The following is a 14,151-nucleotide window of genomic DNA, read 5'->3' as shown; positions in this document are numbered from 1 at the left end:
CTTGATCACCATGACCGACCTTGATAGTGATGAACAGCACACTAACTCGGGTATAAGGGTCAAGGTGTGCAGAGGTACCCTCAGCCTAAACCAGGAGGGGAGTTAGGGCCATGAAGGCTGAAAATCACAGCCAGAAAGCTCAGCTTCAGAGAGGATGCGGCAGAGTCCAGGCTTACCACACCTTAGGAACAAAATTTCAACTCACACACAACTCAACCCAAGACTAGTTTATTGGGGTTACTCGCAGGACCAAGGCAGATGCATCAGCCAGAAGGCTATGTGAGCTTGGTCGTGACTCTCATGAAAAGATACATCTCTAGAATTCCTTGCCTGGCTTACAGGCAGCTGAAGAGAAGCACAGGGAGGGGCCTCTGAGCCTTAACAACTGCCCAAAGAGAGTTCCTGTGTCATCTGCTTCTCGTGAGTTTTATGGCCCTAGTTCCTTCCCATTAGGAGGAATGCTTCAATTCAGAAATAGCCCCACAGCAGCAAATAACAAGTAATATCCTAATTCCAATTTCCAAGGGGCCATAGGGCCATTATCAATACCTCTAATCAGGAACTCAGTCTAGGACATTCCTTTAAAAAAATAAAAATAGTGACTATTTGGGACCCACAGGAAGAGCTCCCACCCAGGGGATCTCTCTCTGGGCATCTGCAACTTCACACGACAGAGCAGCGGAGTGAGGGAGAGAAATAGGTTGTGGCGCTTGCTGGCTCTTGGCTTTGGGCACTTGGGAGGGAGGAGCAGTAGAGTGGAATGCTAAGTGCTCATCTCCCTGGCTCCGAGGGAAGAAGCCACAGACACAAGTCTGCATACTTTCAGCCATAGGTTTTATTTGGAGGTATGTAGAACTGAAATCTGTAAGCCAAAGGAAGAGAGACAGGCTGGCTCTTCTTGTTCTCGGACCAGACCACGTACGGGTGAGTTTCTTGGTGGTGTCCTCTTCCACTGTGTCTTGATGGTGCAGAACAGCTGTTGTAAGAAAACACACAGGAGGTAGGCGAGCTTAATTCTCACCATTATTCTCGGCATTAGAAAATTCTCATCATTATTAAAAAGCTACCCAATTTATACTATGCAATTCTCGGTATAGAAACTTAATAACTAACAATGAATTAACAAGATAAGCCCATGACTGTACTCTGGCCTTCTCTGTTTGAGATCCACAAAATTTGTAAAGCCAAGGTTTTTGTTTTTTTTTTTTTTCCCAAGTTCGTTTTGTCTTGTATGTTACTAGTTTGCAATGGCCATATGGAAAGAGTATGTTGTCAGGTGAACTTTATCCGTTTCAGCAGCATTTTCTAAACTTAATGTCACTGCCACGTGCCCTCACTCTATCCCACCTGTCAGCACCCAACACTTTTTTTTTCTTTTTCTCTGTGATCCAGACTTACCTTTTTCATACCTTTACTGTGTGGACAACAGGCTATTTTACACCAAGAAATGTATAAAATAAATACCACGTCTGGTCAAATCCTGCTCTTACCACTTCATAAATAGTTTGACTACACCCCCATTCACATGTGGCTAAATTAAGGCTCTTATCATGACACCCTCAAACTTATGATTAGCTTGGGCTTTGTCTTAGTATATTTTCTCTCTCGGTATTCGTAAACTCAGAAATCCACTTCTAGAGGAGTAACAAGAGAGCAAACTTTGGATACTGAGAGGGCCTATAAATTTCAATACTTAAACAATTTTCTATCTTGTTTATGTCATTCTTTCTACTCTGTTGGCTCTCATTTGTTGATTTTGGCTTGTCGTTTGGTGGTGGTAGTGACGCTGGCTTCCTGACGTCCACAAACATTATTTTATCAGTGTTTTTCTTTTCTTTTTCTTTCTTTTCTGGTTTTTTTTTTTTATTTTGTTTTGTTTTGTTTTTCAAGGCAGGGTTTCTGGGTTTCTCTGTGTAATCCTGGCTGTCCTGCAACTTGTTCTGTAGACCAGGCTGGCCTCCAACTCATAAAGATCCACCTGCCTCTGCCTCCCTGGAGTGCTGGGATTAAAGGTGTGCACCACCCAGTTTACCAGTTTTTTCTTAAGGAAATACATCCACCTTCAAAATTTCTCGGTGCACTATCCTTGCCACCCCTAGTCTGAAACGCTAGGGTAGCATCTACACTTCTGCCCCTACCACAGTACGCTATTCACAAAATAAAATAACGTGACATAAGCAGCTTCGAGCATTTAAAGCAGAAGTTTGAATTTTCAATGGTACATTGAGTCTGGCCTTTTATTCAGAGTAAGAGATGTGGCCTCCAAGGACCCTGCTGAGCTTTCCTTCTCTTGGTTTTAGTAATCCCCCTGCTGCCTGACTTCCACTTCTGTCAGTGACACTATCATCCTTGCCAGTAACCAAGCAACCTGGCTCAGGCGCTCTTCTGGGGTATTCATGTGTTAAAAGCTACCCTTGAAAACGTGCACCCAGGTAATTCTGCCGGCTGTGTGCCTACAGAGTACGCACTGACTGTAGCCGCCTCTACCACTACCTCTGATGTCACCTGGGTTTCTGGTTTGAGCATGTTGCCAGGATATGGGCAATGGGATTTTGCTGAGATGTTTACAATTTTAAATAAGAATTTTTTCAGTCTTGGTGTGTCCCCCACTCTCTCACCCCAATGTTTAGTGACAGATGAGGATACAGCAACCCATTAACTTAGCTATCAGAGTCAGATGCAAATGAATGGAAGACAGGAAACTGGATGGATGTTTGAGGTAATGCTTTGTTGAGCTTTGGAATTTTTCTACTTGTTCAGGTGTAGTATATAAAATATCTTTAATTTTACAAAAATGAGTAAAAATTTTGTTAAATATATATGGATCTCTCTTTTATCTTGTCTTATGATAAAGAATTGTCTTTCTGGTTGGCAAGGTGTGCACTTATCCCCTTGTTTCCAGGTAGATTTTGAGGTACACCTGTGAAGTTGGTTCTGACAGTTTCAACTTGAGAGGCATGCCTTAAACTACAGCTACACAATTTGCTGACATTCCGTAGGCACGGGGCACTGTTACAACTTCCTGCATCTACTTCCTCATTTTTAAATCTAGATAGCAGTTCCCATCGAGCCTCGGTGATGAAGAAAAATATGGAAATGTTGAAGGACAACCTCCTGTACCTTTGCAAACTAGACTAAACGAAGGGGTGTGTTTGTTTGTAAATACTTTTTAAGAAAATACAGAAAATTCCTTTAAAGAGATTTCCCTTAAACATCGGATTACTGGCGGTTTACATCGAAGCTTTCCAATGTAAAACAAGACAAAGACCAAACGCTTTCTGCTGGCCTTGTTGCAGCCTGTGACACTAGCATGTAGGAAGCTGCGTGAGGAAATCCAAAAGCAGCTGTGGACCCACACTGAGGCCTTGTTCACAGAGTATAGTTACAACATTTTCTTGGCAACTTGATGCCTGCAATCACCTTTGACTCTATGACTGGTTGCTGCCTTCGGAAATCGATCTGTACAAAAGAGATAGGATAGGATTGTTTTTAAGATTATATAACATTGTCATTAAGGAAGAACAATCACAAAAAATTGCAACAAGCCAGATTTGTATTAAATGATCAATTGCTGTGTATCAAATACCATTTTTGCAGGTGATAGCCAACGATGAGACAGACAGTCCAGTGTTTGGTTTTTCCAAATCCTAACTTTCAAATTCTGGGTTGTTACTTATTTGCTCGTTTACATTGGATGGTTTCAGTTTATATAGCTTTGGATTTGGACTAACAGTCTAAACTATTGTTCCCTCCATCTTGTCTACATGGAAATTGATGAGATAGTAAAATACCCATCATCAAAGCAGTTGTTAGATATATATATATATATATATATATCTCACAAATTCTTACTCCTCTCCAGTTTTGTTTCTACCAAGTAACTATACATAATTATTTAGATGGATTTACCCTCATTAATGAGGCTTCCAATAAGATCTTTCAGCTACATTTAACAACATTAGTGGAATTAGAGAGCCTCTTGATCCCTTATAACACACTAGGATAATATACTAGGCATGCCATTATAGTGGTCAAGGTTCTCCTGGGCCACCTATGGTGGCTTCCGGTTCGAGCAACTAACTAGGGATCATCAACTCAAGTAGAATGTAGGTGACCTTAAGTAATTTTTGGATAATTCTTTGCTGCTCCGTGTCAAGAATATGACCTATAGGGTTGTGAGTGTGGATATATGTTTGATAATCTATTTGAAAAGGAAAAGAGAAAGATTGGCACCAATGCCAGTCAAGGGTGGACACAACAATCACCATCCATGGAGTGCTGAGGGGCACACTTCTGTGCCTTAGCCCCCTTTCAATTTGGCCTCTTGCTAACCAGGAAGCCACCTATATTTGTAAATCTTATCTGCTTCAACATGGTTTTGCTATGTTTTTTTTTAAACCATGATTCCTTTCTGTGGTACTTCTCCCAACAATCAAAATTTCCAGCAATTATCCAGATTTTCCCAAAATCTTCCAACAGCACAGGAATCTTTATGCCAATTGTCATGTAATTTGGTGGCTCGGAAACAATTTGGTTCCTTGATAGATGTCTACATAAACCATCGGGAACATTGCCCTAAATATAACTAGCTGCTGCCACCTCCTGCCTGATCTGAGAACTAGGGATGGTATTGGGGATTAATCATCATTGTTTGCCTATAGCGGGGACCCTTGTTTCGTCACCCTGCCTTCCCTGAAAGCCCACTAAACCAAGTGTGGCTTGCACTGATATTATGGCTGAGACAAAAGCTGCGCAACACCGTAATTGCGACCTAGATACACACAAGTGGTATGAATTGCTTGCACACTCTGGAGCAGCCTTGCTCTGCGCTCTGGCTTTTCTTGCCTTCTGCGTATTCTAATTCGCAGATCTGCTTCCGATTTGTCTCTACTGATCCCACTATGTGCAAAAATGGTTTGCAGTGTGAGGACACTTAGGTTGCCTGGGAAACCAGCAGAGCCTTCTAAATCAATTACAGCTCAGGAGGATTTTCATTTGAAAGGTCCTGAAGATTGACTGAGTTGCTCCCATTGTCTTTGGCACAACAGGACATGAAAAGGTGCCCATCAGAAGATGGAAACAGACTTTGCTATATCCTGAAAACCCCTTGCTCAGTCATTCTAGCGATTCGTGCAATCAACCATTCATCCAAAAAGCCATACATACATTACATAGCTTGGTTCAAATTCTTGCATAGTGCATTTTCAATACCAACACGCGTACTTACCCTCCACTTACAGCCTCTTCCTTGTGCGAGAATCCCTTTGAGATATTCTGCCTAACAACCATGATGGCAAACATGATGAGGAAAGGCAGGAAAACATAGAAACTGATCAAAAGTCCCTTCTTATATCGGCCATCACGCCGCTTGACAATCAAAGGTGTGCTCCTATCTGAAAATGGGAAAGTCTCATTTAGGTTTCTCAAAAACAGTCATCGACGCAGACCAGGGAGTGGTTTGGGTTACTTTGTTTGGTTCTCTATGACTTCTCGGTTTTACTTTTATATACTGTTAGTTCTTTTTGAATTAATCTTTATGTGTGGTATATGGATCTGAGGATCCTTTGGCGTGGAACTGTTTGGTCTCTTAAAGCAGAGAGACGAACAACGCTGGCCAGAAAAGGATGCTGCCTGGAGCTGAATTTGTTTTTACTTTACTTTTGTTTTATTTTGTTGCTTCAAAAATCTTCATCCTTGAATTAAATTATCTTTAGCTTTAAAAATCAGTCTGTTGCCAGGCGGTGGTGGCGCACGCCCTTAATCCTAGCACTCGGGAGGCAGAGGCGGGCAGATCTCTGGGAGTTCGAGACCAGCCTGGTCTACAAGAGCTAGTTCCAGGACAGGCTCCAAAGCCACAGAGAAACTCTGTCTCGAAAAACCAAAAAAAAAAAAAAAAAAAAAAAATCAGTCTGTTGTGCCACACATGGTCCATTTCTGAGCCTTTTCAACTACATCCGTGCAGCTACACCCTTGCCCACAGCTCAGACTCTTTCTCTCTTTTACAGACTTCGGACTCTTCTCTCCATCTCTTCCCCTGGTTACATTTTTCCTGTGGTTAATGATTCCAGAGCTCCAGTTACTCTAACAATAACTCGCTCCCTCTTGTTTACTTGTCCTTCCTCTATTTTTTCTTTGTTTAAATAATAACCCATAGTCTTGATTCATTTCTTCAAAATCTTTCCCTTAGTTACTTGCATCTTAGTGTGTACCATATTATCTTTGTACTTTTATCCCCCCGCCACAAGTTAGTGGAGATGGGTAGGAGATTGTTTATATTTAACTGACTTTTACTGTATCTTTGTATCTTTGTTACTAGGCATGTCTAAATAGTTGTGGCTATTTCTGTAGTTAATATTCCACTCTGATGGGGCTGGAGAATCCTGAGTTCGATTCCCGAAAGCTATATGATGGCTCACATCTATCTGTAAAGAGATCAGGTGTATATGCAGGCAGAACACTGTATATACATAAGAAATAAATCTTTTTTTAAAAGTCTGCTCCGAGTTGTATTAGAAATCTTGCCTGGGACCCTGAAGGCTTAGTTATAGAGCTATCCCTCAATTTGAGAAAGAACCAGTACTGAAACCTAGTAATACAGGAACATTGTAAAAGTGGCAACTAAAATAATGTGGGTGATTAAAAAATTCCAATCAATGACCTAAACTCAGATGCCTAAGTCTCAAAATAGAATTACAAGAAAACATGACAAAATCCGGGTGTGAAAATCATACTACTAATTCCGTAGTAATGGATTCTGATGAGAGTGCATTAGATAAACTCCCAAGGAAACAATACAAAAGGAGGAGGAGGAGGAGAGTCAAAACAAAGGAGGATCAATGAAGTCAAGGTGCTGGGATGTAAGTGGCTGTTGGGTTCCTAGCCAAAAAAGGACACCCACACCAAGACCTGCCTCCAAACCACCGAACACTCACGAACTCACTGTAACTATGGTTACTTGTACTCCACCTGTATGTGATCAGTCAATCTCCCAGCACTCGGTGCTTCTTGGATTCAGCTGGTCTCAATAAAAAGAAACCAAGTTAAAAAGAAGGTGACCCAGCCCTGGTAAAGGGAGACATGCACGTCTCGGGAGCTCTCTCGCCAGTGAGCCTAGCCAAAGGGGAGCATTCCAGGTTCAGTGACAGTCCCCGTCTCAAACAATAAGTGGGAGAATAACAAAGGACTGTGCCAAATGTCCTGCTCTGGTCTATGCACCAATGTTCACAGGCATGTGCACACACATGAGTGCATGTGCAAACACACATACACACACTCTACACAAATTTTTGAAAAACATGATACATTAAAAATCGTAAGTACTTTGGTATTTAAAGTCTTACAGATCTAAAATTTCTTAATCTAGATATCTATAGCCTTGCATACCTAAGAATTGAAGAAAACTAAAATCAGTGAGGAAAAATGTTTGATTTGCTAAATCTAGAAATGAAACTGACATAAATTAAGTGAAGATCACACAGATGAAAACAAATTAATAGATTAGAATGCTAAAACTATAATATAGAACATTTACAACATACATAAATTTAATTACCATAATTATTTCAACTAAATAATTAAATTAAGAAAATAAATCTTTCTTTCGTTCATCTACTAAGAAAAAGCCTACCTTACTGAGTTGAGGGAATGCATTTTAACAGTTTTCCTGAACCGTCCCTATTACTTCTTTTGCACCAAGCTCCTATAGTAAACTACTATAAGTAAGTTAACTATATGTATACATAGTTAATTATAAATAAAATGGATACATTGGTATACTTGATTCCAGACAGCAACTGTATATAATAGTATAGAATTCTAACTGTATGAATAAAGAAAAAATATCAAAAGCTGCAAAGGAAAAGGCCAAGTAACATATAAAGGCAGACCTATCAAAATTACACCTGGCTTGTCATTGGAGACAATGAAAGCCAGAAGGTCGTGGTCAAGCATTATGCAGACATTAAGAGACTACGGATGCCAGCCCAGACTACTATACCCAGCAAAACTTTCAATCACCATAGAAGGACAAAACAAGATATTCCATGACAAAACCAAATTTAACCAATACCTAGCCACAAACCCAGCCCTACACAAAATACTAGAAGGAATCTCCAACCCAAAGAAGTTGGCTACAGCAACAAAAACACAGATAACTGATGGTCTCATAGCAGCAAATCCCAGAGAAGAGAAAAATGCACAAATTAACATCAACAATGAAAACTAAATTAACAGGAGATGGAAATCACTGGTCATTAATATCCCTTAATGAGGTTTGTTAGATATTCACACTTCTAGTTTAGACTGGAAATAGCCTCACACGGTTCTGTAAATCTAAATAAAGTCAAGCAAAGGAGATATACCACCTTCTCTGTTGTACTTCTTAAAAGTCAAATCTTCAGTGGCCACAACAACCAGCGGAGATGGTGTATACTTTATACCTGCGGACCCTACTCTGGACACTTACCCATGGGCAGCCAAAATCCGTCATCTAAGCTCCCTCCCGGAGATGAAGGTGTCATGTCACACTCTGGAGGTGAAAAGCCAGCTTCGCAATGGCAGTTGTTTAGATTGTTGCAAACCTAAAGCCAGATCCAAATGAAAACTGAGCAACCCAAGGGTTTATATACATATGCCTGTAGTTTATTATGCATAAATAGGATGCGTGAATTAATCAACTATTGTGGTTTAAGTTAAGCAGTTTTAATATGAAAGTAAAACTAGTAATGATCCAATAAATATGCTTACATTATGCTTTTTAAATCCTATCTTTTGTTCGTCATCTTTCTAAATAGAAGTTATAATGTTCTCGATGTAATTGAATTGACTAGTTAGAGCTGCTATGACATTAGAGAATATAAATTGGTGGCAATTACAATTCATTATTAATTTAGACTTAAAAGACAGCTATGATGGGGAAAAAAACTTCTATGGAAAATGAAAGAAAACCCCTTGAAGGAGACAGTGGACCAGAGGCGAATATTAGCTCATCCACAAAGCTAGAAAGACTCTTGCGAAAATAAAAGGAGCGTCAATTGCCCAGGAGCAACTCCAGCGTCAGCCCCACAGAAAGTGAAAAGTGAGTTAACCTAGGTGAATTCCAATTCTATTGCTACAAAAAGCCCAGGTTTTGAGGAAGACACCTTGCTGGCACATTTTAAGCAAATGCAAGATGCCAAAACGTCCGACTTCCCATGGCTCACCATATAATTTCCCAACAGCTGGGGAGGTTGAACTGCCAGGGGTAGGTTTGACAGGTGGAACTGAACCACTAACGACTGAAGCCGTGCCCTTAACAATGCAATCAGCACGTTGGAAGAGATTACAGCCTCGCCAGAATATGAGGAGACATCGGCTCTCATGCTCTTGCGCATGTTGTGTGGGCACGGAAGTCCCAGTAGTTCTTAAAGAGAAAATATTACCTATGTTCTGCCCCTTGCATTTCATTGCTTATAATTTGGGGAAATTGAGTAATTTGAACGTACAATGGCAACTGGGTTTTTTGTTTTTGGGGGGGGGGGGTTGTTTGTTTTTCTGTTTGTTTGTTTGTTTTTTTACAGTATTCCTACTGGTTGCACGTTCTCTGAAAGGCTGTCAGTGTGAATTAGCAAGGGCCGCATAGAAGACATGGGTGAGGAAATTAACTGAGGTCATTGAAAGATAAACCTAATCTGAGTAGATCGGATACTCTGGTTTCTTAAATGCCAGATGAGAAGTCAGGAGTATATTAAAATAAACGAAGTGTGTGAGCACCTACATTCCCAGAAAGCTCGTGGATGTGTGGAGGTAGCCCATACATATGGTGCTTGATAACACACTTACATGTTAATAATCCAACATTGGGACAATGTTTCACGCTCTATCTTTGTGTACCATTCAAACCTTATCTGCTCAGTGGGCCTGTCACGGTCACATGGTGTGCACAAATCACGTACATCTGCGTAAATAGTACAGTCTGCTCTCCTTAGTTAGTGGCAGTTTTCGAAAGGGAATTTTCACATCCAAGAATTCTGAACCTGGTTACTCTGGGAAAGGTTTATTTCATGTGAACTGAAATGCTCGCACTAAATGAAAACACGAAATGGCTACAGACCCCTTGTCCTTGGCACTTCACCTCTGAGTCACACTCCAGATTCCCTCTGTAGGCATGCACACGCAAGCATTGCCCTCTGATGCAAGCCTGAAAAGAATACCAAGGCGAAAAATGCGAAAATTAAGCAACAGCAGGAACTTCAAATACAAAGTCCGGCTGAAAAATTACATTTGCTACAAAATTGTGTACAGGGATAGCATTTGCATAAGGGTGGATTTGCGTTTCACAGCTTCTCGTCATTCTAAGAAAGGGTGTGCCCACAGACTTCATGCGGTTTGCATTTTGAAAATGAGATGCAGCTTCTTTTCCTTGAAGCAACAGGGCTATCCACACACACAATAATGACTTGGCATGAAAATGAACGCAGCCGACTTGTGCTAAGAGCAGAGCTCGTTGCTCGTATTCTTCCCACTGCTGAAGACACTCTCTCGCCTTCTGTTCTAACCTGGAGTGCTGTAGAGTTCCTCCAGAGATCAGTTTAAATCATCTATGCATTCGGGACTGTATAGACCTATCTCGCAGGTTAGGAAGCTGTAATAGCCGAACTGAATTTGAATGTCTTTTGGTGCATTTTCTAAGGGGAGCGGCTGACTTCGCTCAGATGATCTGTTGGAATGTTTCATGTGGGATAAGTGGTCTTTTTTAAAGAGATAAACTGAGGCACAATTAAATGAAAAGTTTAATGTTAGCAAAAGGTGAAATTTGTGAACCAGAAGTGACTTGGAAGCTGCAGGGAAGAAGGACAGGGGGACTTTTCTAGGTCAACATGGAAGGAAGAGAAAAGAAACACCAGATGTGATAGGCTGGAGGTGTCTCATTCTGTTACTGGTTTTACACCTTTCCTTAGTCAGATGATGGCAAGTGAGTTAACTGCTGCTTGCTTTAGCTTAACGTTTCTATTATAGGCACTTATCTAAAAAAAAAAAAAAAATACCTAGCAAAGTGTAATTGGCCAAGCAGTGATTTAATTAATACAGTTTCTGTGTGATTATTTCAGTATAGCTGGAGCTTGTGGTAGGCTGATACCTAGTTTTCTAAGAAAACACCCACACTGACTTCCAAAATGGCTGCACAAGTTTGCACTCCCACTGGCAATGAAGGAGTGTTGCCCTTGAGCCACATCCTCTCCACCATGAGCAGTCACTTGTGTTTTGGATCTTATCATTCTGACAGGTGTAAGAGAATCAGAGTCATTTTGATTTGCATTTCCCTGATGGCTAGAGATGCTGAACATTTCTTTAAGTGTTTCTCAGCCATTTGAGGTTCCTTTGCTGAATAAAATAAAGTCTTGTGGGGATACTCAGACACATCTCAGTTTTTCTGGAGCAGCCTCTGCCTATACTTCTGCTTTAAGGCCCAATTACCTATCTGAACACTTTGTTTGACATTGGGGAATTTTAATCAGAAAGAAAAAAATGACACTTGAACCTTCTGTTTTATTATTGTATCTTATAAAAAGGAAATTACTTTTATAAAAATACTGTGTTTGGGAGTGTTAGCATATCATGAAAATTGAAAGTTACATGATTTACTTTATTAGTTAATAATAAAATAATTATCTTTGACTAAGCACTTGACTCTTTCATCTCCTTTGATGTTAGTCACATTATTCTGACAACCTGACATTTTGGTGACATTTGTTGTAATTTTTTAAGTATGTTTTTTTGGCTTTTTGTTTGTGGTTTATATAAATTATTGCAGGACAGATCCTAGCCTAAGAAGTAAGTTTAGATAGTCCAGTGTGAGAAAACAAGTTTAAGTATCATAGCCAAATTCCTAAGAAAAATATTAAGAAAACAAAAAGTTTCTTTGACCAATAGCAACTCAGATTTTCCTTTTAAAGATTAATTACTGGATAACACACAAACAAGTGGATATTGTTACTCCTTTTTTTAAGTTATATACCAGTAAAGCCAGGGAAATTGTGTATGCACTTAAATATTACACACTCATGCATATGTATGTTCACACTCATCAATCCATTATAAACATAGACTGTGTAAATGTCAAGTAAAAGTGTATTTACCTTGCCACCACCACAAATGGTACCATCAAAGACGTAGGTGTCATCACGCCCGGAATGTCTTGAGTGTGCGGATATGCACACTTGGTCCCCAATGTAAGTATACTGGAGATCATATTTTTGTGTTGGCACGATTTCTTCATGGTTCCAGTAACAAGCCACTTTCCCACAAAATAAAGCACTGGCATATAAGGCAGAAAATTGGCATATTGTCACTTAACTGTCATATCCATTAGTTCAATAATAATTCAATATGTAAGGATAATGCAAAACCTTCAGGCAGATTATAATAGCAAGTCGCTGAGAATATGTCTCTATAATGACAGGCAACACGCGTCCTGCCTGCAAACACTAGGCGCATCTCTTTGCACTGCACACACCACACCTGGAAAAGGTACAATTTGTTGAGTGTGTACCTATAATTACAGCGTCCGTGGCAGTTTCCAAATTTGTCATTTTGACTGTTCACTTCTTGCATACACAAATAATTAGGACCCTTCGCATCTGAAAAAAATGAAAAGAATTTCAAGTTTCTCATGCTAAAAGCCAAAAAGTAATTTACAATACTTAAAAGTATAGGATATTTATACTGAGATAGTCAATGTCTTGAAATGTAAATGGGAGCAGTGGGCAAGAATATACCCACTGTATTGTGTTAAGGAAAATTGTTGAAAAAACCACTCTCTCATCAAAGCCAACGCTAACACTCTACACTTCTCCCACCAGTGACCTCAACCCTGACTCTCACATCCTATGCGGCTTCAACGTTATAGTCTTTTTCTTTTTGACATGGAAAGGATTTGCTTTGATTTAATTTTAAATATGGGTGTAAATCAATACTTTATAATAAGGCTACAGGATAGATGAGTGACTTTAAAATAACAGCAATTCAAAAACAAACAAACAAACAAAGACAAGGAACATCTCATACGTTTCCCAAATAAATCCATGCACTGCCTATCCAGGTCGCGGCAGATCCCACCAAAGCAAAAGGCAGTCTTGTTGTTGCAGGGTTCTAGGTCGGCAGCTATTGTGTCGGGAACGCAGTACTCGGAGAATCCGTTGCAGAACTCAGGGAAATCACACAGGTCTTTGCTTTTCCTACATGGGCGCCCCCTTTCTGCTATCTGAGAGACAAAGAACAGACTACTGTTGCCAGGGTGACTCAGTTCTCCTCTTCCTGGAAGTTAGGCAAGATTTCTCTACTCCTTTGAAAGATCATGCCATATGGCTTAAAAATCAGGGTGTTTTTTTTTTTTTTTTTTTTAGGGAAAGAAAGAGAAAGATGCAGTGAAGTTTATCTGCAACATAGGGACAGAGCTTGTTTGCGGACCGTCAGGAAAAACGGGCTCCCCAAAGACACACAGAACAAAGACCACTCACTGTCTTACTGCAACTCAAAGATTCATCATCTTTTCTTGTCTATATACCAGGGAACATCATTATAATATGATGCTAGTTGTTTTCAGAGTGGCCTGTAAGAGTGTTGAAGTGCTGGTTACAAACATCTTTATCACTAGGACCTGTGGGTAAAGCATCTGGTCCTATTGATGTCCATTATAGCTTTGCATGTACAGCTGTGTCTAAACAAAAGGAAAACGCTGGGATCAAATCTCTCGGCTTCGGACAAGGTCTGGGAGAAGCTCGACTATTTGCAAGAACACAAAGAAGAGACTAGGGCCTTCTCCACTTGAGGAGAGTTCTCCTTCTGGTTAATCACAGCTGACAAAATGAGGTTGGACTCATTCAACCTATTTAGCTCTTCTCCATGAGGCCTTCCCTGATGACCAGCACTCCGAATTCTCACTCCAGAATGATGGGTTTTATGGAAGGGCCCGACTTAGAGATAAAAGTTTAAGAAAGGCTAAGTACAAGGTCTATTGTCGGGTGTGGATGCCCTGCGTGGACCCTTCCATTCAGGCACCTTGAAAACGGACAACCTCTGGCTCTAACCATCAGTTCTCAGAGAAGACACCCTGCCAGGGGCAGGCTCCCATGTCTTATCTGCTGCATCACCTGCCCTGGTCCCTTTTTTTTT

The 14,151-nt window shown here is 40.4% G+C and overlaps 1 protein-coding gene across 1 annotated transcript in view; it reads right to left on the bottom strand.

The window, feature by feature from the left end:
- Positions 1-602: 602 nt before the first annotated feature.
- LOC119811634 (A disintegrin and metallopeptidase domain 3-like) overlaps positions 603-14,151 on the bottom strand; it is a 38,479-nt gene continuing 24,930 nt past the window's right edge. The window contains exons 14-21 of the mRNA XM_042054926.1: positions 13,045-13,240; positions 12,530-12,617; positions 12,117-12,294; positions 10,091-10,177; positions 8,465-8,579; positions 5,228-5,393; positions 1,694-1,794; positions 603-976 (exon numbers count right to left, since the gene is read on the bottom strand). Of these exons, the coding sequence (XP_041910860.1) occupies positions 603-976; positions 1,694-1,794; positions 5,228-5,393; positions 8,465-8,579; positions 10,091-10,177; positions 12,117-12,294; positions 12,530-12,617; positions 13,045-13,240 (1,305 nt within the window). The remainder of the gene's footprint in view (positions 977-1,693; positions 1,795-5,227; positions 5,394-8,464; positions 8,580-10,090; positions 10,178-12,116; positions 12,295-12,529; positions 12,618-13,044; positions 13,241-14,151) is intronic.

This window comes from Arvicola amphibius, chromosome 4 (genome assembly GCF_903992535.2).
Source record: "Arvicola amphibius chromosome 4, mArvAmp1.2, whole genome shotgun sequence".
NCBI classification, from domain to species: Eukaryota; Metazoa; Chordata; class Mammalia; order Rodentia; family Cricetidae; genus Arvicola; species Arvicola amphibius.
This window is presented reverse-complemented; position numbering and strand designations above follow the sequence as displayed.